General features: G+C 34.4%; 2 protein-coding genes across 2 annotated transcripts in view; both read right to left on the reverse strand.

The window, feature by feature from the left end:
- Nucleotides 1-22,324: 22,324 nt before the first annotated feature.
- Nucleotides 22,325-22,735, reverse strand: LOC149223248 (uncharacterized). The gene has a single exon (XM_089387844.1). It carries the CDS (start codon nucleotides 22,733-22,735, stop codon nucleotides 22,325-22,327), a length of 411 nt encoding a protein of 136 aa, XP_089243970.1.
- A 4,201-nt stretch (nucleotides 22,736-26,936) lies between these two features.
- RBL10 (RHOMBOID-like protein 10) overlaps nucleotides 26,937-27,698 on the reverse strand; it is a 234,964-nt gene continuing 234,202 nt past the window's right edge. The window contains exons 9-10 of the mRNA XM_089385787.1: nucleotides 27,473-27,514; nucleotides 26,937-27,340 (exon numbers count right to left, since the gene is read on the reverse strand). Of these exons, the coding sequence (XP_089241913.1) occupies nucleotides 27,197-27,340; nucleotides 27,473-27,514 (186 nt within the window). The 3' untranslated portion in view covers nucleotides 26,937-27,196. The remainder of the gene's footprint in view (nucleotides 27,341-27,472; nucleotides 27,515-27,698) is intronic.

A 27,698-nucleotide genomic window follows, 5' to 3' on the forward strand; every position in this document is an offset into this window, starting at 1 on the left:
GTCTGATTCTTCCTCCTTAAGCTCAAACTCTATCTTTTCACGTTCCTTTGGTTGGACTTCATGTTTAATAACATATTTCACCACTCTGAACACCACATCTCGGTTGTACGCAACCTTCCTTATTACTGGGTTCCAAAGCTTATAACCCTTTAAACCATCCTTATACCCGATAAAGATGCACTTTTCAGATTTACTATCCAACTTTGTTCTTTTCTCCTTTGGAACATGTACATGTGCATCACATCCAAATACCCTCAAATGTGAAATAGAGGGTTTCTTACCAGTCCATACCTCTTGTGGAGTCTTATCCTCCAACGCTGATGAAGGTGATCTGTTGACCAGGTAACATGCAGTCTCCACCGCCTCTGCCCATAATTCCTATCCTAACCCAGCACCACTGAGCATGCTTCTTGCCATTTCCATCAACACCTTGTTCATTCTTTATGCAACTCCATTTTTCTCAGGTGTGTATGGAGTAGTCTTCTGCCATGCTATACCACACTTCTAACAGAATTCTTCAAATTCCTTCTTGCAAAAGTCTCCACCGTTATTTGTCCTCAACACCTTTATCTTCTTTTCTGTATGGTTTTCCACCAGAGATTTAAATTCTTTAAACTTGTCAAAGACTTCAGATTTTTTATTGAGGAAATATATCCATGTATTCTTTGAGAAGTCATCTATAAATGATACATAGTAAACAAACTTACCGAGTGATGGAACTTTCACAGGTCCAAACACATCACTGTGCATAAGCTCTAATATCTGTTTCACCCTCTTACCACTAGAGGGGAAACTCACCCGATTCTGCTTCCCATATACACAATTTTCACATAAATCAAAATCCAGAGAGCTATTAGTCATACCTTCTACCATACCTTTACCATGAAGTATTCGAAGGCCCTTCTCTCCAATATGTCCAAGACTTTGATGCCATAGCATGGTCTTTTCTCCAGAGACCACTAGATTTTATGTTCCATTTTCAAGAACCACATAACTGTTGCACCCATCAATAACAATGCTACCTTGCATTTTGTACAGAGTTCCAATCCAAACTCCCTGCATCAATACCAGTGCTCCCCAAACCATCTTGCATGTATCTTTCTCGAACACTATTTTTACACCTGCATCATCCAGCTTGCTTACAGAAATCATATTTCTGGCTAATGCAGGAATATGCAGAACACCCGGAAGTGTTCTAATCCTTCTATCTTACAACTTCAACTTGACTTTTCCACGACCAACAATTCTAGTCTTTCTGTCATCCCCCAAGAAGACATCACCCCCATCATATTTCTCATACTCACAAAACCACTCTCTATGGGGAGTGAAGTGAAAGGATGCACCTGAGTCAATCAACCATGCCTCATGATCTACATGTGTACTTGAAGAAGCAAAGTACACATCCCCACCTTCATCTGAGGTGGTTTTCGCCTCTACAAAAGGAGCATCATCAGATCCCTTTCCTTTGTCAGGAGCTTTAGATTTACAGTCCCTTTTGTAGTGCCCTTCCTTTCTGCATTTCCAACACACCTTTATAGGTTTTCCTGGAGATTTAGATCTCCCACTCGATGACTTATTTTTGTTTATGTTCTGGGACCGTCCTCCTACAGACAAGGCATCACCATTCTAGCTCTCCATATTTTTCCGTCTCATCTCCTCCGTCTGTAAGGATGATACTATTTCATCAAACTGCAAGGCAATTGCATTGCTACCTATTGCAATAACCAGACTATCCCACGAATCTGGTAGAGAACACAACAAACTGATGCACGTATCTTCATCTAAAATTTTAATATTAACAGATAATAACTGACTTACCACAGTATTAAATGCATTCAGATGCTCTATCATCGAGTCTCCATCTTTCATCCTCAGGTTATACAGATTTTTCCGTAGGAACAGTTTATTCACCAGAGACTTAGATTGGTACAAAGTCATTAACTTGTCCCACAAAGCCTTCGCTGTAGCTTCCCCTGGTACATTCAACAATACTGAATCTGAGACAAACAATCGTATTGTGCTCTTTTTCTTCTGATCCAACTTCTTCCATTCTTCATCGAACACTCCTGTTGGTTTAGTACCCGGATCTACCACGATCCACTGATCTTTATCCCCCAACAGATCCTCCATCTTGAATTTCCATAACTCAAAACTCTGACCATTAAATTTCTCGATCTCTATCTTTCCACTGCTCCCCATATTTTTTCACCACCAAAAGCGATCCTACAGATCTCCCACTGAACAGGGTCTACCACAGGCCCGAGCGAAACTTCTCAGTAACAAAGGCGTCCCCTTGAAGCCAAAACAACTCTGATACTAAATGTAGGTTTTAACCCCGTACAGAAATTACCTGCATACGAATTCTAAAAATACAAAATAATCAAAGGCGAGATCATAACAATAAAACAAATATACACAGATACTTTCCACTAGATCCCAAAACCGGGACTACCAGATTGATTTTTCATTATTTTCCTTTCAATGTTACAATACATATATATACATGCCGAAGCATCCAATACCATGGACCGAAAACCATCGCGCCCAAAACCATATGTGAAAACCATGCACAAAACCATGGGTCCCAAAAAAACTAGGGGAGCTAGCCATGGAAAGAATATAACACAACCCAACAATACTTTCCTATTATTGTTATTATTTTTCTTTCCTTTAGGTTGTTATTTATCCTTTGGATTCAACTGTTGCACAATGCATACATTAGAGGTTTGAAGTAGGGTAGAGATCGAAGTATTATCCTTATTAGCCATGGGAAAAAGTATAAGCATCTGCTTCATTTAGTTTGTCACTAGAATCATAGTGGCATGGTTCATGGAACCCAAAAAACCATTGACATTTGGTCTAGGCTTCAATATTGGAGGGTCATTGCTTGATCATTAGAGAAATTTTGTGGTCTAAAATGGGCCTCAAAACAAAAATGTACAACCAAAATAAACTTTATAAGATCCAACAAGATTCAAGATGATGATGTCAACAATGTGGGATGACTCACCATTTTTGGTGTAAAAAGGTAAAAAGATTAAAAAAAACTACTTTTTTCAACTCGTATTTTCAACTTATCTCCCTACAGGTTTACTCAAATTTCGAGCGGGACCACTCATTGGATACATAATTTAATTGTTCATATACGAAATACCCATGTTGCATACTTTCAATGGATATTGCTACATGAAAAATGGGAAATGCGTGAAAAATGTGATTGTAATCATGTTCTTTTCATGTAGCAAGGTCCATCGAAAGTATGCAAGATGGGTACTCCTTGGATGAGGAATTAAATTCTACATCGAATGAGTGTTGTACTCCTTGGACGAAGAATTAAATTATGCATCGAATGAGTGCTCCCACTAGAAATTTGAGTAAAATCATAGGGAGATAAGTTGAAAAAATAGTTTTTCTTTCTTCCCTCTAAAATTTGATGATGTAATCTAATATTATTTTATTATTCCCACTATTATTTTATAATATTCCTTAGGAGGCCCATTTAATACCTCAAAATTTCTCTAATGTCTTGGTGCATTTGGCAACATTTCATATAGAACTCTAAATTGAGAATAGCTCAAATCTAATTGCTAGGCTCTAAAGATGGCTTTCTTTTCAGTTGTCACTCCCAAGAGAGAGACGTCTTTAAATATGTATGGCAACAATAATTTTAGGAACCAATCCAAAAGGAACTCTAAAGGGATATGAGCTTTTATGATCTTCTTTCTTTTCTTCCACTCTTAGATGTGGTAAAAAATGTGGGTAGCATTTCCCTACCTAAAAGTAGTCAAGAGATTAATCCCAACATTATATTGGATAGGATGTTGAAAATGGTTCAAGAAAATTATGGCCCAATCATGAAAATTTCTAAATGGCACTCCTTTTATCTTGATATACCATTTTGCAGCCACCCTAATGAGAGTTCTTTGAAGTAGCCTCAATCTGATGAAGTCATCCATCGGTAAGTTGGAAAAGAACCACAAATGGAATGTTCTCACGTGATCCCCTAGATCTTCACTAGATTTCCTTGGAAATCTTGGAATGTTTGATGGGAGTTTGGTGGGGATTGAAGGCCAGTTTGATTCTTGATGCATCAAATCATTAGTAATCTTGGACATGTCTAGAAAAAATAAGGTTTCCAAGAAAGGAAGTAAAGCTTGTGACATCAAGTTCCAACTTCTAAGGTTTAAGCCCCTATGAGGGTTTGTAGTCAAAAACGAGTTTCCTAGAACATTAGTGGCACCAAGTTGCTAGGAACTTTTTGAAGAGTAACCAAAGTTTTGATTGTAACTTTGAGTTCCTTGCCATACATAGTAAAAACTCCACTCACTAGATTCCCAAATTATGAGAAATATTTTCTCTGTATTAACATCTCAGTGATGGAAATAATCTATGCATTTGGTTCCCAAGTTCTTGGAAAGGATTGCTGCTTATTAACATCTTGGAATATGGGGAAGAGCTAATCCCTTAGTTTCCAAATATCAGAAAAGGGTTTGAAATCATCAGAATCCTTGATGGTGGGAAAGTTCAACCCATCTGATTTCCCAATCCTGGAAAAGTATTGGTCCATATAAATGTCCAAGAAGATGGAGAGGTTGTTCTTCACAATGAGGGATTTGATGCATGAAAATGCTCCCCTCCCCATGGAAAGGTGTGAAAAAAGGTTGAAGATACCCCTATAAGCAAAATAGAATTCAGAAAGGCTAGGGAAGAGTTAACCGCAACATGTGGAATGCCAATAGTTGACATACCAAATGGAAAATCACATGAATTATATAATGTACAAGGCTAGGAACTCATGCCTTGAATGGGTAAAATTGAGCCTCAAAAAGATGTTCAATTTGTGGAATGTGTGGTGCTTATCACTAAGGAATTTGAAATAGGAGGATTGAATCCTTCCATAATTACAATTGTGAGGGGTTATGAGTACCCCTAAGCCCTGAAACATTTGCAGTATTTTCCATATTGGTCCACTAAAGAAAAGGGTTGAAAATGTGGCTCAAATTGTGAAAAAATGGGTATGCAAGAGGAGAGTACTGTGAGGTCCAATGAGGGTGGATATAAGTTTAAAGAAGTCATATATTAATATTCTCGATCTCACTTGGTATGAGATCATCCTAAGGAGAGGGTAAAACATTCTCAAGAATATGGATATCACCATCCAAATCTCTTAAAAAATCATGTACTTTGAGCCCTTCTTCAATATGAGTAGCACTTGCAAGATGGTACTTATTTATTGGAGTTGGCTTCACTAGCTTTGTTGAACCACACTTGAACATTTGACACCTTTGAGGAGGAAGATCCACCAATTTTTGGTGAAGGACCATGGGCCCTTCTTGACCAATGGAGCAATTGATTAGCCACTTTGAATCAACAGCTTGAAAGTAGTGAGAAAGAGACCACCTAAGGCCAACTAGACAAGTAGAGAGCACCACTCAAATGTCCTATATAAATCAATAGAAAACTACTCTTATAAAGCCTAGTCTAGGGTGATTAAGACCTAAATCTACAACAATGAAGAGTCGAACAACAAAACCTTTTATAGGTTAGATTGGGATAATGAGGGCCCAAGTCCAACCAATAAAGGTTCAAGAGATAGTTATGGTGATATACATATAATAGACCTTCCCAACTCAAGTACCCTCGTAAACGTAGGGCACCCTCTAGGGGTACTAAGACAGTGATACAACATCTACCTCAAGTACTTTTGAGTCAGGGAATTGACATTATTTTGCACTATTTTCCCCTTATTATTAATCCCATTTTACTTACCTATAAATCTACATTAACCCTATATTAGCCCATTTTAATGCTCATATAGCTCAAGATGTATTCCATGGCAGTTATTTTAGTATTTTATGTGAGTTTGGAAAATTGGTTAGTTCGTTTATGAATACATAAATAGATGAATCATGTAATAGACCCATATCAAAAGACGCTTGAATTGGATATTTGTGATTTCAAGTCAAAATCAACATCTCCACAAGAATTCTCAACAACCTAGATCATAGGTTTAAGAGATATCAGTGATTTACTATGGCTATGGTAAGCTACCTTATGGTTACAAGAACATATGATTCTTGTAACACAATTTTTTCCCCTGCTCCATATCCATATGGTCAAATTTGAATTACCGTTTCAATCATTAAATATTCCATGGATTTATGAATATCATTCAGATATCTTGGACATAAAACAATCTTAGACCTTTTAATAAGATTTGTTATCAAAGATCTTGGAGTAATCTTTGACTTGCTAGTTATTAGCAAATTGTTGTAGCCACATGAGAAATTTGGTTGAATTTAATTTTTATTTCAATTTATAAGTAAGTTAATGTATAAAAGAGAGTGTCTTTTCCATTCCAAGGAGAGGACTCTTAGAGCATCATCCAAGTGATGATGGAATAAAGTTTGATTTAATGAGAGATATTATTATAATGTAGATCATAGTTTTATAATTTTTTTAGTTTACAATTAGATTAATTTACTTATGTTTTATATCAGCATCAATGCTCTATTCTATAGAGTATGGGCCCACTCCAGAAGGATAGAAAACTAAATCGTATAATTTGTCTTTTATTTCCATTTATTTATTTTCTGCAACTGTGTTTCAATTCAAGTTGTTTACTTTTGCAAGTGTGTCTACTTTTTTATTTCTTTTTAGCTTGTATTTAATTCTTGAATTATATATTGAAATAATCACAACGTATTTTTGTTACAAGGAACGCTAGGCCATATGCTTTAACATAAAACTATGACCCGAGGATCCAAATTTTCAATTTTAGTAAAGTATCATTCAAAAATGAAACTAGATTAATTTACATGCATCAAATTTATAATTTAATGATGGATCGCTTCATTTTCACAATTCCACTTCAAATTCATAGGTTAATGATACAATTTCTAGTTCTTAGAAGCATATTAAATAAAGTAGTGCAAGTTAGGAAATTGTATGCCTACACATACAATGCATGACATCTCCCAAGCATTTGAACCCTGGGCTAACATTTAATGTAAGAACCCTTTGATTAATAAGGAAAGTAATTAACCTCACAAGAAGTTATTGTTGTAAGAAGGTTATTGATGCAATAGGAAGCTCTGGAATTTGCAGTGCTATGGGAGTCTTAAAGTGGTTTGGATAAATAATTGATTCTATGATTGGCCCCAAGATTGGTGTAGTTCCAATATCAATTGACAACTATATTTGGGTAGATTCAAGATATGAAGGGATAGTAGAGTGCAAGAGAGGTTTGTGGTGAATGTTATTTAAAATACAAGGCCATCCGTGGAATGATGCCTCGTGTTGTAGAGATATATCACCAACATATTTGGGGGTAAAGAGGATGGGGGGATCTATGAGATAAGCTAAAACCTAATTCATGATCCCCCATCATTTCTGCTACTATAGAAATACAATAGTACTACAATGGTTGTACATTGCAACTTTTGCAAGGTAAATCTTACTATACATAGGATTGACATGCGTCGTTTTCACTGGTTGAGTGATCTGAGAAGAATTTGCTTGCAGTAGAGTCAACTAAGCTTGGAATAAAGGAAAAAATCATAATGAAGATAACCAAGTGCCATGGAAAGATGTGAACTATCCTAGAATACGATGTTAAAATTGTAATGAAGTGGAATACATTGCACATAATTGTCTACATCTTCATTGCATGCATTGTCGAAAGAATGAGCATAGCAATGAAGATTGTTTGGATTTGATTAAGAAAGCATAAGCATGAGATAAAAAACAAGTGTGAAAAAGGTTAATTTCAAGCCAGTGATCCTTGATGGTGATTCCGTAGGTCACTGATATATAGGAATTAATACCATCACCTGGAAAGAGGCCAATATAGGATTGAACATGGGATTCAAAACAAGGGACCTACTCAAAAGTCAACAAAAACGCTGTGTGTGATGTGGGTGGTGGTTGACATGTAATATGTACATTTTGTAAAGGTGGAAAGACCACCATTTATAGTTTGATTGTTGAGAATATATCTGAATGTAGTAATGAAAAATGAAGTCATAGGAAGGTTGAAAACAAGCTTATGGATTTTGAAATATGACCAATTTACAACCAATCTAAAGTGGCACTTATGTAGTTGTAGGTGTCACTTTGCAAGTCAACTGATTGACCTCTACACCATGTGCAAAGGGGAAGATCAGGGAAAAAATTATGAATCGATGTATTCCCTAGAAAATGTGATGTGTAAGAGTTTATGCTCGATTTGGGATCATATATGAACATTTTCCCCAAGATATCTTGGAATTTCATGGGACAACGAAACTTGGCATCCTCATCAATCCAATTATGGTTAGACAACTAATCACATATTTTTCCAATCACCAGGTTGTAATAGATGGAGGTTGATCTTGATGGTGTTAAGACTTATGCAGATTTTTTAGGTCATTGAGATATTGGATGATAAGGAATCACACCCTACATTATTCGATATTGATCGGGTGTTTAATAATGATGCCATACTGAATTTGAAACAACATATAATGTCCTTTGGAAAACAGAGTCGTGATGTCATTCAAACTTTAGATCTAGCATTGGCTCATGAAATCTCTTGAATAATTGCATTATGAAATTTTCATACAAGTGCTTGTAAAAATTCCTATACAAAAAATGCATCAAGTTTCAATGCAAAGTGTTTGTAGAAATAATTGTACCAAAGGCATAAAGGTTGCATTCAATTGTTTGTAGAAATGTCTAAGCCATGGAAATGTAATTTGCATGCAAAGTGCCTGTGAAAATTATTCAACAAATGCATGGATTTGTAGTTTAATATAGGTTTCAATCTAGTATATATGCAAATCATTGAAGTATATCATTTTGTTAAAGGTAAATGATGTGTTGTTTTGGTAATTTAAAATTATGATAAAGTAAAGTAAACATATCTTGTGCACATTTTCTCTTCAACATTAACTTTTTTTCTATTATGGCTAGGGCAATTATATTTGGCATTTTCCAAATCTACAACTTCGAGTTGGTAATTTTCACATATGAACTACATTTGGGAACTTGATACACAATGAGAGAGAGAGAGAGCATTGATGTATCAACATTCCTAATGTCAAAATTACAACATTAAAATCATCAATTATTTGCAGAAATTGTCCTTTTTAATTGCATTCTATAGGAAAATGTCAATATATCCATGTCAGAAACATTGGTATATCAACGTTAACAATGTGGAAATTCAATGTTAAATGTATGTCTTAATAGACCACTATATTTAAAAATCAAGATTCCATGAAAATTGTGATTTTGACATTTTTATGTCAGTCTAATGTCAAATTAACATGGTAATTTGATTAGTGTTCTTGTGCTCTCGCAAGTTTGCATTGGAAAGGGTTTGGAGTCATGTGTGGTAAATTATTTTTATTGACGTTTCGGGCTAAGTATCACGACCCATCATCAGGAGATCTATGGAAGAATCTTGAATTCTCGTGTTAGCTAATCAATATTTGTGAATAAATAATAATTAATCTAGAATTGTTAAGCATTTTATGTCGACTTTTAATGAATAATAGAAATTAATTCAAAAATTATTAATAATTAACTAATAAAGATTCATGACAAGGTTAATTTAATTTAATAATAATAAGGTTAATTTACTAAAGAAATAAAAATAAGTTTAAATAAATTCCTGATAATATTAATGTAATATATGTCATCTATATTAATTAATAATGTAATTAAATAATAATCATAAATAATAAGGATGATTGATAAAGAATTAATAATAAGGTTAACTTAGTTAATTAATAATAGTATGGTTAATTGATGTAATAATAATTACAATGATTAATAATAATGTAGATTACTAATAATTAATAAGAGTGTTAATTAATATAATAATAATTAAAATAATATAATTTATGTAATACTAATTAGGATAATGCATTTAAAATAATGTAATTAAATAGATAATGGAGTAAAATAAATTTGATTAGTCACAAATGTGGTTAATAATGGGGGGACCTATGTACACATCCCCTTTCTAACCTATTTAGTGATGAATAATAGAGAAAGTCATTGGGAATGAGGCATAATATTTTAAAGATGGATTTTTGGGCTATCATTAGATCCAAATTGTTGACGATAAGAAAATGACCGAGTTTGGCCTATGATAGGGGTCACATACCTACAATGCAATGCCCTTCAAACTAACGAAAACATTTTTCCAAGAATACGATCAGAATTATTTATACATACACTTGTATGATTGGACAATGCATGGTTTGCTAAAGGATCACATTATGAAGCCTGGGCTAATGCTAGATATATGTTAACAATTGTAGTTGTTGTTGAATATTTAAGTGCATCTTCCATACATTGTTTGGTGTATTTTCATGTTCATATCATATGCAAAGGAGGATTATTATGTCATCCTACAATGATTTGGTAAATTATATATTTCCACGCACCAAGGATGTATCTATGTTATGGTCTACATTAGGACACATAGTGTCACGCCCATGCGCTGAGCATGTGCGACGAGCAATGGAGGGGTGGCGAAATCTTGGTTAAAGGCAACGAGTGGGTGCATTCGGTTAAATGCACCGGGGAAAATGTGCGACGACGAGCCATTGGGAGAGTCGAAAAACCGAAAATCGGAAAATCAACTAAGTATGGGAACATGCGACGAGTTTATAAGAAGTGTCGAAAAACCGACGAGTCGGTGGGCCGATGTGCAGAGCAACGAGTTGGGTGAACCGACGCAACTCTTGATATTTACTTGGCGACTTGTATGGTCGGCCTGGGTAGGCCAACCCACCTTACCTCTTGATGGACGCATATATATTGGAGGGTGAGTTGGAGGGATAAGGCATCAAGCATCCAAGTGATTTCAAACATAAGAGGACGAGCAAAGTAGAAGCAAATAGGAGAGGCGAAGGTGCAGGCGGACCGAGGGTCAAAACACTAAGTCGACACAAGGCAGGTGAAGACGAAGTGCAGGTTTCGGGCGTTCTGGGCGGACGAACCGTAGGTGGGGCGACCCTGCCTGCAAACGAGATGTAGAGGGGTGTGTCTACCCGACGAGCTGCAATGGGGCGCCTCTGCCCAACGAGCTACAGGAGGGGCGTGTCTGCCTAGCGAGATGAACGATAAGCTAAACAATGACACACGCTGAACAACGAGCTTAATGGTGACACGAGCTGAACGAAACTCTGAATGGTGACACAGGCTAAACGATAGGATGAACGATGGCACGCGCTGAACGAAAGTGTGAACGGTGACATGGGCTGAACGATGACACGAGCTGAACGATAGGCCAAACGGTGGCACGGGCTGAACGAAAGTTTGAACGATGACACGGGTTGAACGAAAGGTTGAATGGTGGCACGCGCTGAACGAAAGGTTGAACGGTGGCACGCGCTGAACGAAAGTCTGAACGGTGACACGGGCTGAACAACAGGCTGAACGGTGGCACGCACTGAACGATAGACTGAACGATGAATGATTAGCTGCACGATCAAACAGTTCAAGGGCACTGCTGAACGGAGGGGCAACCGGGGTGGGCGACCCTGAACGGATAGGCCGAATTGCTGGTTTTGGACAGTTTGTGAAGGTGAACTTGGGGTTGCCTAGCAAAGGCTGTATATGTAAAATTCTTGTAAAAGACTGTTATATTATTATTTGGGTAGACTCTAACGAGGGAGTTGGCCCTCCCACTAAAAACAAGATTTATTCGTTGTGCATATTTATATGATGATGATGATGAATGTTATTTTCGCTGTGTAAAATGATGAATGCTTAGTAGATTGCAGAAAAATAACTAAGTGTTGAATGTTAGGCGTAGTCCGTACTCATTAGTATTGGTGAAAATAAATTGGGTAGCAGTGCCGCACCTGCCTATGTGTGGTTGAAAGATCACCGCCAGGATAGGGGCATGACACATAGGGTAATGTTCTAGAGTTGTTGTGGGGTATGCCAACTTGACAACATAGTTGTTGTGGAATATTAAAAAGTTCATCTTCCATATCTCGTTTGATGTCCTATCATGGTCATATCATATGCAAAGGAGGGCTATTGGTTGATCCTCCAAAGATTCAGGTAATTTTCAATTTCCCTACGCCTAGGAATGTATCCACATTGTGTTATACATTAGGACATACAAGGTATTACCACAACATCAAGGGGTATGTCAAGTTGACAACATAAATGGAATAATTGTTGTGCAAATAAGCTCCCTTTGTATGGATAGAAGCCTATGACACAAGCTTTTCATAATTAAAACAAAGGATGGTACAAACATCAATTCTAGTTTTTCTAAATTGGAGTAAGATTTTCCGACATGTACATGTAGATGCATCTAGCATCACAGTAGGAAATGTTTTGGCATAATTGGGGAGGGAACACTAAATCACCTAGTCTACTTTACCAACAAGAAATTGTCTAATCTTGAGTGTAGTTAGACCATTATGGAATGTGAAGGATTAGCTATGGTGTATGCACTAATGAAGGATTGGCTATAACTTTCCACAAATAACTTTGCACTAAAATGCTTGGTAAACAAGCCAGCATTGGTAGCTCAAATCTACCATCAGTTATTGTTTTTCCAAGAAGTTCCTTTCGATGTTATGGTTAAGCCAAGCAAGCAAAACATGGGGTGCAATGAGTGTATGAAAGAATATGTAAGTAAGTTCAATTGGTGGATTATGATATCTCCAATCCCTTCCCCAATTTTTCTCTAGAAATATATTGGGTGATAGGGGTATTGAATGAAGATTTTGCAACCCTTCGAGGCATTGTCTAAATTAGGAAACATCAATGTTCTTCATGTCATGTGTTTTGGGACCTCATCAACTATAAGGAAATGCATGAGATTGATGTTCATAGAGGTACATTGGTGGAATATGATTGAACCATAGAATTTCCATAGACAAAAACAACATTCTTGCTAACCATTATTTCTAATACACTATTCATGCATGGATTGTCATGTCAACGAAAGGGACTAACCAAGAGGAATAAATACCTTCCCTTGATCAATGACAAGGATTGCTTGTTAGTTGCATCAGAGCATTGGTATTTTTGATAACTACAACTTGCTTGTTGCTACCTTCTTTACCTACTCCAAAATATCTTTTGTACCTCAATATTAATGATCAGAATATTGTGATGGGAACAATACGTAGTTGATAGCTCGTTCAAAACACCTAGGTGACCACTGTTAGATGCAGCAATGACCATTGTTGTTTAATTGAAGAGGCCACTAGGGATTTAGGTTTAGTTGCTTCTCCTCTCCACTCTCCAAATAGAACTTTTAGCCTCTTGCTAAAATAATCAATGTGACTCTAGACTAAGAACACATCACCCAATGGCAATGACCAACAATTGACACCCATGTATGGATCCACTCCTTGTAGTGGCCCTAATTTTTAGACTTTCTCCTTCTTGTTCATACTCACACTTGTAGAGGATCAATTTGGTTCAACCATAGTTTAAGGAGAGAGATTGTAATTAGAAGGTTGTTGCTAGAGATAGTTCAAATTGTAATCTCTAGCTAGGTTGTAGTTGTTATTACAACATTCATATTACAAGTAAGGGGCCAAAACTCATGGCATTACCACTATTAATACATGCCTACTTTCTGATCAATAAGATTTGAGTGGTGGTCACTTTTTCCCAAGCCATTCTCGACAAAAAATTGTTTATAGGTAGATATAATATTTAAATGCAAAGGCCACACATGGGAGACAAAGATCCCTAATACTTATTGTATTAGAATGAAGTAGCTTATGTTATTGGAAGGAGAAGGATGCCTAGAAAACATGTCAAAATATACTCATTTACAAGACTTCAATCACAGCTACACTCTAAACAATGTAAACTTTGAAATAGGAGCTATAAACTCAAAACAGGAACTCTAGCCAAAAAAATCCCTCAAAAACATGAAAAACCATCTCGAAAATGAAAAGTGTTGATGCTTGAATAACACTTTTTTTTTTCTAAGGTAAATTTTCAACATGTTTTAAAAATGGCAATGAAAACCAATATTTTGTGAAAAATTTGTGCAAAAAACACCGTGAAAACGGAAAGTGTTGATGTGTTGATGTTGAAATAACATTTGGTTTTTTTTTTTTTTTTTTTTTTTTTTTTTTTTAAAGATAAATTTTCAACATTTTGAAAAATTGGCGTAAAAGATTGTATCATGACTCTGAAAAACATTAAAATTTGAAAAGAATAATGAAAACATAAATTTAAAAATAAAAGCAAAAATAGAAACAATAAAAAATCAAAAACAAAAAAATAGTTTTAAAAAAATAACAAAAGGTAAATAAAAATATATATTAAAAAAAAAATCATGTAAACGATAAAAATTTGAATTTTTTATTATAAAAACTATAAAAATATTGTTAAAAAAAAAAAAAAAAAAAAAGGAAAAAAAATTAAAAACAACCCTGATTTAGAAAAAAAAAAACTAGAAAATTAAACCCAAAATAATTAAAACAACTTTCAATAATTTAAAAACAAAAATTAAAACAAACTAACAAAAATTAAAAAAATATTAAAATTAAATTTTAAATTTTGAAAAACATGGAAAAATTATATAATAAACATTAAAAAAAAAAACAAAAAACGAATTAAGAAAAAAAAAAATTAATTAAAAATTTTAGCACATTAATATTAAAATCTAAGAAAAATAAAAATTATTAACAAATAAAAATAAAAATTGGAGGGCGGGGTTGAAATCCGATTCTAAGAATCGGATTTCAGCTCCGCCCATTTAAAAAAAAAATATTAACAATATATATATATATATATATATATATATATATATATATATATATATTTGTTTTAAGTGTGCAGGGCTGAAACCCGATTCTAGGAATTGGATTTCAGCCCCACCCACTAAAAAAAACATTAACAATTCTTTTTTTTGTTAAGGGGCCACACCCCCCGGGCCCCTGGGCGGGGTTGAAATCCGATTCTCAGAATCGGATTTCAGACCCGCCCACTTCTAAAAACAAATTACACAATTTTTTTTTTAGGTGGGTGGAGCTGAAATCCGATTCTCAGAATCAGATTTCAGCTCCACCCTACGATTTTTTTTTAATATTTTAACATTAATGTTCTAAAATTTTTAATTAATTATGTTTTCTTTTTTAAATTTGATTTTTTTTGTTTTATGTTTATCATTTTTTTTTTTGTTTCTCTAATTTTTAAATTTAATTTTAATAGTTTTTTAACTTTTGTTAGTTTGTTTTTATTTTTGTTTTTAAATTATTTAAAATTGTTTTAATTTTTTTGGTTTAATTTTCTAGTTTTTTTTGTTTTTTTTTTTTTTTTTGAAATCATGTTTCTCTTTAATTTTTTTATTATATTTTTAGTTTTTTTTAATTGTTCTATTTTTGTTTATTTATTTTTATAGTTTAAAAAAAATCCAAATTTTTATCGTTTACAAGATATATATATATATATATATATATATATATATATATTTTACATTTTTTATGTTTCTTTGTCTTTTTTATATATATTTTTGTATTTGTTTTTTTAAGTAATCAACATTTAAACAAAAAGAGAAATAAGACAATTAGAAAATTTGTTAAGTAATCAACATTTAAAAAATAATTGGACATAAAAAAAATTGAAGTGTCAAAAAATGTAACATTTAAAAAAAATATCCACAGTTAATATATTAGAAAATATAAAGTGTAAAAAATAAGCCCTCTAAAAAAAGGTGGTTGATGCTGCATCAACACATTTCAAAATCATCATGAAAATCACTAACATTTAAAAACAAATATTTATATTTGATACATAAGAAAATTTAAAATGTCAAAAATTTGCTTCGAAAAAAAAAATATATTTATTCTACATCACCACTTTTCAGAATCGGTTGACTTTTATGCTACCTCAACGAAACAGGTAATCATTTCAGTTCCCGTTTCAAAGTTTACATTGTGTCTACTTTGAGGTAACATTCCTCATGTTGTTATTAGGAGCAGTCATGGCTTTGATTGTCAATGTAAAATATAACAATACTCTTTGGGGATTCAATATGTATGCACGAGAATATGGAAACATGGGCCTCTCCCTAGTTGAGATGAGAACTAAAATATGCACGACCTTTTCCTTTTCAATACATATGCATAGTTTGTTATAACATATGTGGATGAAGACAATGGTATTGTAGCTATGGCATATGACAAATATCTTCTTGATGTCTTGCAACAAGGTTTAAATCCTTTGAGCTTGGAATTTTCTCTAATGAGTTAGAACAATATGGGCACAAGAAAACAACCTCAAAGACAAGCTTCAACTTGTTGTGGTGAGGAATTTCATATTCTCTGTGTCCATTGTGGCAAGAATGGACATGAAGCAAAGACACATAGGATCTCATGGGAGAAGATCAAAGACAAGTATGAAAAAAAGGGAAAAAAAGAAAAAAAAGGAAGATAAAGCTCCTAAACCGACTCGTCCTATTATTACTCATTGCAATATTGGCATAAATAAATATTTGTTCAAAACCTTATTTATTTCTTGGAGAGACACCTCTTTAATTGACACTAGTGTTCCTTACCACATGATGTTTTGGAGAGACTTTTTTTAGAATAAAATGACAATATAGAGTGTGGTAAACTTTGCAGATGGTTTTAGTCTCAACCATATGGGAATTGGAAGCATTATGCTCAAATTTCTTGGATTCTTGGATTTTATTTTGTATGATGTTCTCTATCTTCGTAAGTTGTAGAGGAACTTTATATCTCTTGTTCGCATTCGATAACAAGGCCATACTATTCACATGTTTGATGGAAAAATTAAAGGTGCCTTTTGACAACAAGGTCATCATGACAAGATAGGATTGTTGAAGTACAAAATTTTTTCATACCTCTCTCTAACTATGATGAAGGTACATTTTAATCCAATTTCTTGTGGCATGCTAGATTTCGAGACATCAATTATGATGGTCTTCATATGTTGCAAAAAAATGTTGTTTTTAAATTTTCCCACCATTCCATGGATTTTGAAGTAATGTGAGGCACGCATCCTTGGTAAAGACAACAAGCAACCTTTTCATAATTTGACTTTGAGAGCACATATAAAGCTAGAGTTGATACACTTTGATTTGTGTGGTCCCATGACTATTGCATCTACCTTTGTAATAAATATCATGACACTTATATATGAATACAATAGGATGTGTTGGGTTTATTTGTTGAAACATAAATGTCAAGCATTTGAAACATTTTCAAATTTTCATCTATGAATTGAAAATGAATCTCAATCTTCTATTGGCACTCTTCTTACTAATAATGAAAGGAAATGTGATTTTAATGCATTTGAAAGATACCTTTTCCAACATGGGATCATGCATCAAACCATTTGTTGATAACTTATTTTGATATTGATCTTCTTTTAAATTATTCCAATATATCATTCAACAATTATACTTCAGAAATTCAACTTATACAAGAACAGTAGAACAATAGAGACCATAATGTACAAAGAGAAGACAATATTTACCCTTGGAAAACCTACCAAGGGGAAAATCCCAACAACCTTTTCAATAGATAATTTATTTTTTTCAACAAGAGACACACCTAGACCTATGGTCAAACCTGGTCAGCCCCTCCAAGTCAAACATCCCAATCTAATCCAACAATTCGCTCTTTCTAATCTGACCTAGAATTTCGACCCTCTTGCAACTCCCAGTAACCCCAAAATTTCGTCCCCCTGTAATTGCCCAAAATTCCAACCCCTTGCAACAAAACTGCCTAGAAAATATGCAAGCCAGAAGAGAAAGAAACAATCCACATGTGTGAGCTTGATAGCGAGAGAAAGAGATGTAATTCGTCCTCCTTTTCCTTCTTGATCTTTGCTAATATGCCCATAAAATGTCTTCTTAAGGAGGTGTGAATTGGTGCCAAGAGAATGAGGTCAAGTTGCCTTTATATAGTGATATGTTCGGTCAAATGGGTGTATCCTTTGCCCTGGGCCAACTTGACTTGGAGGGAGGGCGACATGAGAAACTTGGAGCCAAAATTTTCAATTTCAAAATCCAAATTTTCTTCTTTTAAATGTTAGAATGGGACTTTGACTCAAAAATATAATTTTCTTTTGACTCTAGAATTTAAATATGCTTTACAATAATCAATATAAATACATCAAGTGGCCAAATATGCATTATGAAGACTGGCCATAGTTACAAAATTCAACACTCCCTTTTAACTAGGGAGGTATTCATAATGATTGCCATAGATGTTCCCAAGTTGACAAATTTCTCTAAGGAAAAGGTTGTATCAAATCATCATCAACATCATCGCAATTAGCATCATCATCTACCATCAATATCCGCTAGTAGCCATATTATGGTTGGGACATAACCTATGGCTTATCATTAACATATCATGACTCGCTCCTCTAGAGTAATCGGTCCTCAAAACCCATGGCCTCTCACTAGACCAAAATGCTAAAACTCAACCCTCCTAGGGAGCACTCACTCAACCCTCATGGGGAGCACTTCCTCACCCTTCTTGGGGAGCACTCTAGGCCTCGATGCTGAAATACCTCACTCAACCCTTACCTGGGAGTGATCAAGTCTTGATGCTAACAGACCTCACTCAACCCTCTCTTAGGGAGCGATAAGGTCTATATGCTAACAAACCTCACTCAACCCTCTCTTGGGGAGTGATCGAGTGTAGACTTTACTCAACCCTTCATGGGGAGTAATCAAGTCTCCTCATTGAGAGGCACTCACTCAACCTTATCAAGGGAGCACTCTAGACCTCTTAGACCATTCTCCCTTTTGGAAGAATTTCCATCCACGTTGGTGTCATATCAACACTCCCTCTTAATGAGGAGTAATCGCCACAAGCCCCAACTTCTCTCTGGGAAATGGCTTCATCAATATATCAATTGTCTACTCATCAGTGGAGATGTACTCAAGCCTTACTACTCTCCTCTGCACCATGTCACGGATGTAGTGGTACTTAATCTCAATATGCTTTGATCTATCATGGAACACATGATTCTCTAAAAGCTTCACACAACTTTGATTATCATAATGTATCATCGTCGATTCCAACTCCTAGTCGAACAATGCTACAAACATTTTCCAAAGCCATACCGCTTTTGTACATGCTTCATTGGTTGCAATATATTCAGCTTCTGCAGTGCTAAGTGCAACATATCTCTGCTTTTTTCTCATCCAAGATATCGTATTGGAGCCCAAACTGAAGAGCATATTTTTATCATCAACACTACTTGCGCAATTAGCATATGTATATCCCTGAAGTTGTACATCCTTTTTTGCAACATAACTCAATCCAAAGTTCATAGTACTATGTAGATATCTCATAAATGTGCTTTGCTATAATCCAATGCTCATGTCTCGGTTCCATTTGGAAATGGCTCAACATGTTAACAACAAAGCAAATGCTTGTCCTGGTGTTAACCAAAGACATCAACGGGCCAATCAATTGTTCGTACATAGATGGATCTATCAAACTAGATTATGAGCCTCTTAGCTTCTTCAAGTTAGTCACGATGCGAGTAGCCATAGATTTATAGTCCATCATGCCAAAGTTCTGAAGGATCTCAATAACATACTTCCCTTGACCAAGGAAGACTTCGCTAGCTTTTTTCCATAATTCTAGTCCTAAGTAATAATGCATCAAACCAAGATTCTTCATATCGAACTCGGAAGCCAACTACTTCTTGCACTAAATAATGAGAGGCTCAACACCTGTCAAAAACAAATCATCAAAATATAGCAATAGGATCACAGGTGCATTCTTTACAACCTTAAAATAGAGGTTTGGATCAACATCGCTCTTGGTAAATCCCAATCTCGTCAGATAGTTGTCAATACAAGCATACCAAGCTCTTGGAGCTTGCTTGAGTCCATACAAGACCTTCTTTAACATGTAAACATGAGATTCCTTTTCATGCACCTCAAACCATTGAGGATGCTCTATGTACACCTCTTCCTGAATCACACAATTGAGAAAAGCAGTCTTCACATCCATCTAATGTAAATTCCATCCCAACAAAGCTACAAGAGAAATAACGGATCTAATGGAGGTGTACTTCGCAACTGGAGCAAAGGTCTCATCATAATTTTCTCCCTTTCTGAGAGAACCCTCTAGCCACGAATCGGGCCTTGTATTTTTCAATACTTCCATATACAACATGCTTGATCTTGTATATCCGCTTGGAAGTTACTACTGACTACCCATCTAGCCTCGACACAATTTCCCAAAGATCATTCTTCATGATGGATTAGTATTCTTCATTCATGGCCTCCTTCCATACTTATTGGTTAGCTACTTCTTCATAAGTGGAAGGCTCTAGATCAATGAGGTTAGTCATAAGAGTTGCATAGCTAGAGAAAATCTTAGGTTTTTTAATTTCTCTGGATGTGCCATCAAGAGTTGCATGTCCTTCTACTTCTTCCATAGCATATCTAAGTCATGTTGGTCTCTTTCTGATTTTTGGCACAACAACCAGTTCCACTGGTTTACAAGGCCCTTCTGCCTCTTCAGGATGTTCTATAGAACTAGAATGTTCTTCCTTCGAAGCCTCCTGATTTACTTCATCATAGGAATCCATGGAGACTTCCTTAGACTTCCAATATGTAACTTTCTCATCAAAAGTGATATCCCAACTAACCTCAATCCTTTGTTGCTCTGGAATGTAGACTCTATAAGCCTTTGATGATTCATTGTAACCAACAAATATGCCTTTATTTCATGAAGGTTCAAGCTTGTTCCTTTCATCCTTAGGAACATGAATGTAGACAGGGAAACCAATGCTTCTCATATGTCCAACCTTTGGCTTTCATCTAAAGAATACTTCTCCAGGAGTCATATCTTCTAGAATTCGATGAGGACTTCGATTTTGAATATAAACAATCATCAATGATGCTTCTCCGCATAAGAACAATGGAAAATCCCAATCACACATCATGGCCTTGACATATTCTTCAATGGACCTATTATTTTGTTTTGCTACACCATCTTGTTGAGGATTATAGGGGATAATCAACTTCCTCTTAATCCCAGCTTTCTTACAGAAAGCAACAAGTTCTTTCCAGGTATATTCTCCTCCATTGTCAGATCTCAAAATCGTGATCTTCTTACCAGTCAAGTTTTGCACTTTAACTTTGAATTTCTGAAAGTCCATGAAGACTTCATCCTTGGTATTCATGAGATAGATCCATGTCTTAAGAAAGAAGTCATTATAAATGTCACATAGTATAATGAACCTCTAAGTGATCTAACAGGGATTGGACTGCATACATTAGATCAAATTTAAAACTTCTTTAGATTTATTGTTGCTACTTGGGAATGGTTTCTTGATGTTCTTTCAAAGTGCACAACCTTTACAAACACCTTCATGATCTATCTGTAATTCAACGATGCCTAAAACTATTTGATTCAATTCAGGTAAATGTTCTACAATGAAGGTGAACATATCTTCTATGCCATAGCTCACTTGGATTGATTTCATCATGTACTAGGGCTTGAGCTGGTTGACTCATGAGTCTATATAGTCTTCCATCACGAATCCCAATAACCCTAGCATCATCTATACTAGAGCCATTGGACCATACAAGTACTTTTATTTTTCAACCCTTCATCTTCTAAACATGAAATAGCGACTAGATTATTTTTCAAACCTAATACATATAGAAAATTGTTATGATGTACGTTGTTACCAGATTCCAGCTCAATGCATGTCTTTCTAACTGCTTTGACTGCATAGATGTAGTTTTCTCCAAGTTCCACCCTTTGAGATAATCTCCTCCATCATGTTAGAGAAATTACCATGATCTCCTATCATATGTCTTGAAGAACCACTATCTTCCAACCACATATCATCATCATCTGCAATAGACCCTGTTAGAGCATAAAAGTAAAAGAAATCTTTGTCACCTTCAGGCTTCTTTGGATGTTCATCTTCAACATCGACTACAGAAGCATGTTGTTTTCCCTTTCTATTTTTGTTGTTAGCCAATTCAAGACAATCCCTTTTGAAATTTCCAAATTTATGACAACCATATCATTGACTTCTTGAAATATCCTTCTTCCTTTGGGGAGGAGGTCATCTTCTTCTTGACTTCTTGTTTTGAAAGCCACCCTTCTTCTTTCCTCTAATTATTTTGAAGCGAGCTGCAAATGCTTGAGAAGCTTGTTCCTTTTTATCTCTTGATATAAGCCTTGATTTGTCTTCAACACAAGAGGTTTGTAGTTGCTCAAATGAAGGAGCTTCCTTCTAGTTGCTTATATATGTTGCAAATGCATCCCATGATCTAGGTAGACCATAGTGTTGTAGTCACAAGTTCATTTCAAGAAAATGTTTATCCAATTGCTTGAATTTGATCTCTTATTTGTGAAATCCTTACAAAATATGAAGCCACAATATCATCATCTTTCATCCTTACATCATGAAGCTCATTCTTCAAATTCATGGCTTGATCAACATTCTTGATGGTAAATCGATTTGTTAGGGCATCATACATATTCTTGGAAGTATCAAGATTATCAATGTAGGGAATTAGATGATCTCTAATGGAGTCCAATAAGATTGATGCAGTGATGTCATCTTCCTTGAACTTTTCCTTCCCTGCATTATCTACTGGTTCAACAACCTTACCTGCCACAATATCTAAAATTTTATTCTTCGCAAGAATAAGATCAATTCTAAGTTTCCAAGCTCTAAAGTTTGAGGCTCCTTCCAATTTGTTCTCATATTTCATAGAGGAAGCCATGGATAAAAATCAACAAGAAGGACTAAAAGTGATCTCAGTGTAGGATTTCTTCAAATGTGATCTCTATATTCCTTTGTTCACCAAAGATTCGATACCATGTTGATTTTATGAGTGCAATAGAGATTAGCACAATATTTTTGAAATACTGAAAATTACATTTGATATTGATTGCATTTTATATTATTCCAGTATATCATTCAACAATTATACTTTAGAAATTCAACTTATACAAGAACAATAGAACAATAGAGATCACAATGAAAAAAGAGAAGACAAGATTTACCTTAGGAAAACCCACCAAGGGGTAAAACCCTACAACCTTTTCAATAGTGAAATTATTCTATTCAACAAGAGACATACATAGACCTATGGTCAAACCTAGTCAACACCTCCAAGTCAAGCCTCCCAATCTAATCCAGCAATTTGCTCTCGCTGATCTGACCCAGAATTTTGGCCATCCTGCAACTTCCAATAACCCTAGAATTTTGGCCCCTGCAATTGCCCAGAATTTTGGCCCCCTGCAACAGAATTGCTTAGAAAATTTGCGAGTCATAAGAGAGAGAAACAATCCACACATGTAATCTTGAGAGAGAGAGAGAGAAAGAGAAGCAATTCATCTTATTTTTCGTCCTCCTTGACCTTCTTGATATTCACTAAGATGCCCAGAAAATGTCTTCTAGAGGAAGTGTGAATTGGTGCCAAGAGAATGAGGTTGAGTTGCCCATAGTGATCTGTTGGGTCGAGTGGGTGTGTCCTTTGCCCTGGGTCGACTTGACAAAATTGGAGCCAAAAATTTCAATTTCAAAATTCAAATTTTCTTCCTTTAAAAGTTGCAATGGACTTTGACTCAAAAATATTTTTCTTTTGATTATAGCATTTAAATATGTTTTACAATAATCAATATAAATACATCAAGTGGCCAAATATATATCATGAAGACCGACCATAGTTACAAAATTCAACACCATTGTTGCATACAATCCTCAACAAAATGGTGTAGTAGAAAGAATGGATAGAACACTCTTTAATATGGGACATTCCTTCAACGAGGCATATCAAGGTCTTTGGTTCCACTCATTATGCCTTAATTCCTATATAGCAAAGAAATAAACTAACTTATTGAAGTTCCTTTACCTCAGATTGGTTTCTTTGATAATCTTAACTACGTGTTAAAGTGATTGGACCATCAACTCGAATAAGGAGTAGAGGTTGGAAAGCTCACTCTTTTCACATTCACTAATCGAACACACATCATAAAACTCTAGTTCATCTCAAAGGGTTGATGAATAGAAACATCTATTGACCAATATCTCTCAAATCACCAAGTAGTATAGTAGGCCTTGTGCATGTTTAATAATGTTATTGTTCAATATGAAGATTTTTTGCCTCCCATTCTCTCTAATCTCCAAGTTGTATAATAAACCTTAATCTTTTCCAGATGTATTATCATAAGCCATGACCATTATAAAATGATAAGGAAAGTGATATAAATGAATTAGAGAAGTTAAACAATAACTAATGTATAAAAGCAATTGTAGCTCCAAGGGAACATAAAAATATTGATTTGTGTAAAAATAAATAATTAAATAATAATAGGCACCCTACATTACAAGGGTCAAATTTAATCGATATGGATATTTGTTATTAGATCTAGATACTTACTAATGGAGAGGAATTTTTCTCAAGACCAACCACCATATCTGCCTTGAAGACACAAAGATCATTGCAAATGAAAAACATCATTTTAAACTTAAAGTACGAGAGGCCCTTGAAATCATCAAGCACCCTCACAACCTCAATAGGGATGGAGGCTTAGAAGTTAGCAGAAATTGGATTTCCCTTCTCCCCAGCAATACCAAGGAATAATGTGTTTCCCCTTTCTTATCATCTTTACATTCTTTATCAGTCCCTCATCTCCTCTCCCTGCTCCTCCCAATCTCTCCCATGGATGTTTTATCACATTTTCCCTCTTCTTCTCAAATTTCCCTATCACCCTCTCATGCTTCACCCTAGTGAATTTTATTAACCTTGTCCCTTATTTCACCCTTTTACTAGGATTCCATCTGCCCCTCCCTTCTTTGGCTCAAACCTTTGTTACCCCACTCCTACCCCTCTTTCCCCTATAATAATAATATTAATAATTATTAATATCACAGTCATAATTAATATTGCTTATATCTACTAATAACATGATTTTTAAATTAGGTATAATAAGATTTATATTAAAATATATTAACTATAATCTAAAACATAGGTTTGTTAACACTATAAATTAAAATTATTAATAAAATAATAAATTAACACGGCTCTATTCTAAAAATTAAAAAAAAAAAAGGTTTATTATTTAATTAAAATGAAATTTATTAATGAAGTGTGAAAATAAATTTATCTATTCTAACTAAAAAGAGGCAGAGAATATCCATTATTATAAAACATAAAAAACTAAAATGAAAATTCTAATTAAAACATAAGTTTAGTAATAAGTTTATTAATAATAAGATTTATATTAATTAGGCATAATAAGATTTATATTAAAATTTATTAGCAATAAACTAAAACATAAGTTTATAAAAATCATAAATTAAAATAATTAATAAAAAAAAAATTAATACTACTCCTCTAATCCAAAATTAAAAGTCATAAAAAGATTTATAATTAAATTAAATTAAAATTTATTAATTAAGTGTCAAAATAAATCCATTATTAAAAATAAAAAATGAATTAAAATGAAAATTCTGATTAAATAAAAAAGTGATTCCTTTCCTTGAGTTGGTCAGCTCCCCACCCTTGCAGCGTTGCATCTCATATTTATAGCTTCCATTTTTCTCTTCTTTGTAGATTCAGTCATGAAGATGAGTCTTGTTCTAGACTTGAAACGTAGACATAAAAATGCAAATTGTGGAATTTCCGATCTCTCAATCTGAAAAACTTAAGGTTTTAAAGGGTATCCAAATTTTAGGAAAATAATATATATAATCAAGCAACATGATAACAACAGTGAAAAAAAAATGAATAAAATCGAAGTTGCCTTAAAGCCTAAGCTATAAATGGATCAACTTAATTGGAATGTTTAAAAAGGAATGTAATTAGTTGTTTGGACAAAACAATTGCCATAACCCCTATTATCCCTGTCATAAAGATTCTCCTTTTCCAACATTTTATACTTATAATGTTTTTCTATTTCCTTTTGGAGTACTACATGGAGAAAATGGACATTATGCTAAGCAAGTGTACCAAACTTTTATTTATTTAATTTTGTCTTGTCTAGTTGCAAAATATCCTAATTTGTTAACCCTAATGGCTAGCTCAAATGGTTGAACCATTCCCCCAAGGCATGTTTCCCACAAGGAGGTCATAGGTCATAGATTTAAATCTAGTCAAATCCCTCGAGGTTATTAGTTGCTATTGTGACTAACAGTTGTGCCACCCTCTACTAAAATATTATGGGGTGAAGGAGGGGGGGAGTCCCACGATGTTTTCCTTGAAAAGATATATATCCTAGTTTGTTTTGGCCTTGCTAATTTAGTTCTAACTTAGTCAAGGTCTCCTTACGTCTATTTTGTTTTTTATCTAATAGTGATGACGCTATATTTTCACATTAAAATCCTTATAGATGGTTGTGTTAACCATTGTTATCAAAATGATGCATTGAATTGTTGTCACCAAATACCATATTCAAATCCTAGTCTAAGGAAATGTATTAAGGACAACTCAATCATTGAAAACAAATTATGGTAAATTTTGGCAATGTTTACACTAGTGAAATATAAATACCAACTACATGAATTCTTTATTACATAATATTTGCTAGTACGAGTTCAATCTAAAAACACAAATATTTGAAATTAAAATCACTTCCCATGATTAAGTTTTGTTGTACACTTCCCATGGCAATGTAGTTGATTGGGTTGTTTTGATGTCTTGGTGGTGTTAATCTAGGAATACTAATTCTACAATAATACAAACTTGTTTCTAATGGTGTTTCATCTGACATGCAATATTCTTTGCCAATAAGGCTATGTACTAAATAGATTTGAGAAAATGGATAGTTATTAGTGGTCACTGCATAGCCAGATATCTTTTCCATATAAATATGAACCTATAAGGAATAATGATCCTACTTTACACAAAAGAGGGTTATAGAACCGAAAAAAGTCAACATGTACTTTTGACACTTGATTAGAGTATAGCATTTAAAGGGTATCTAAAATAGGATATGTTGCCCACATTACATAAATACTCTCCTTATAATCTATAAAGTCATAGATAAGTTATATTTGTAGCAATAAGATGAAATCTCTTCAAAGGCCAGTATGATAAAATAGAGAATACAAATTGTACAAATTGAATTTCACTGCTCAAATTCAAGTTTAAAGAGCGATTGTCCAACATTGAAATTTTTTGAAGTTGTTACATATCATAAGCATGGATGGAAATAATAGTGCAAAACTAAATCTAAATTTATTGTAGATGTCTTCTTCTCCAACTAAGAATGTAAGCAATTGGTGGCTTGTCTACCAACACTCTTCCCACTTGAGTGGATTCAAATGAGAGTGCGGGGCCCAACAACCATGACAATGAAGCTCCACCAATCAATCCCCCAATCTGAAGAGAGGAAATTACCATTAGCGTGTCTTCTCAAGTGTTCCTAAAAGTATGTGAAGAGATTATATATAACTTTCATGCCACTATAAATTTCTATAAATATGATAACCTTAAAATATGTTGTGAACTTACATGACCCCAATTGTCAATTCCTCGAGACATCAATCCTAAAACCTGAAGCCATCAAGAAGAATCAAACATGTCATAAATCATATTGCATTTTTATTCTAACTCAAATTAGTAAAATTATCAATTTAGAAAACTAAATTAGATAATGAAAATTTGGAGAGAGAATTCATCATCCACCCCCTCTTCTATAAAATCATGAACCCCTGTGAAATATTTGAATGAGATAAAT

This window comes from Pinus tabuliformis, chromosome Q, assembly GCF_031772625.1.
Source record: "Pinus tabuliformis cultivar Carrire ecotype Pingquan chromosome Q, CPIR1, whole genome shotgun sequence".
Taxonomy (NCBI): Eukaryota; Viridiplantae; Streptophyta; class Pinopsida; order Pinales; family Pinaceae; genus Pinus; species Pinus tabuliformis.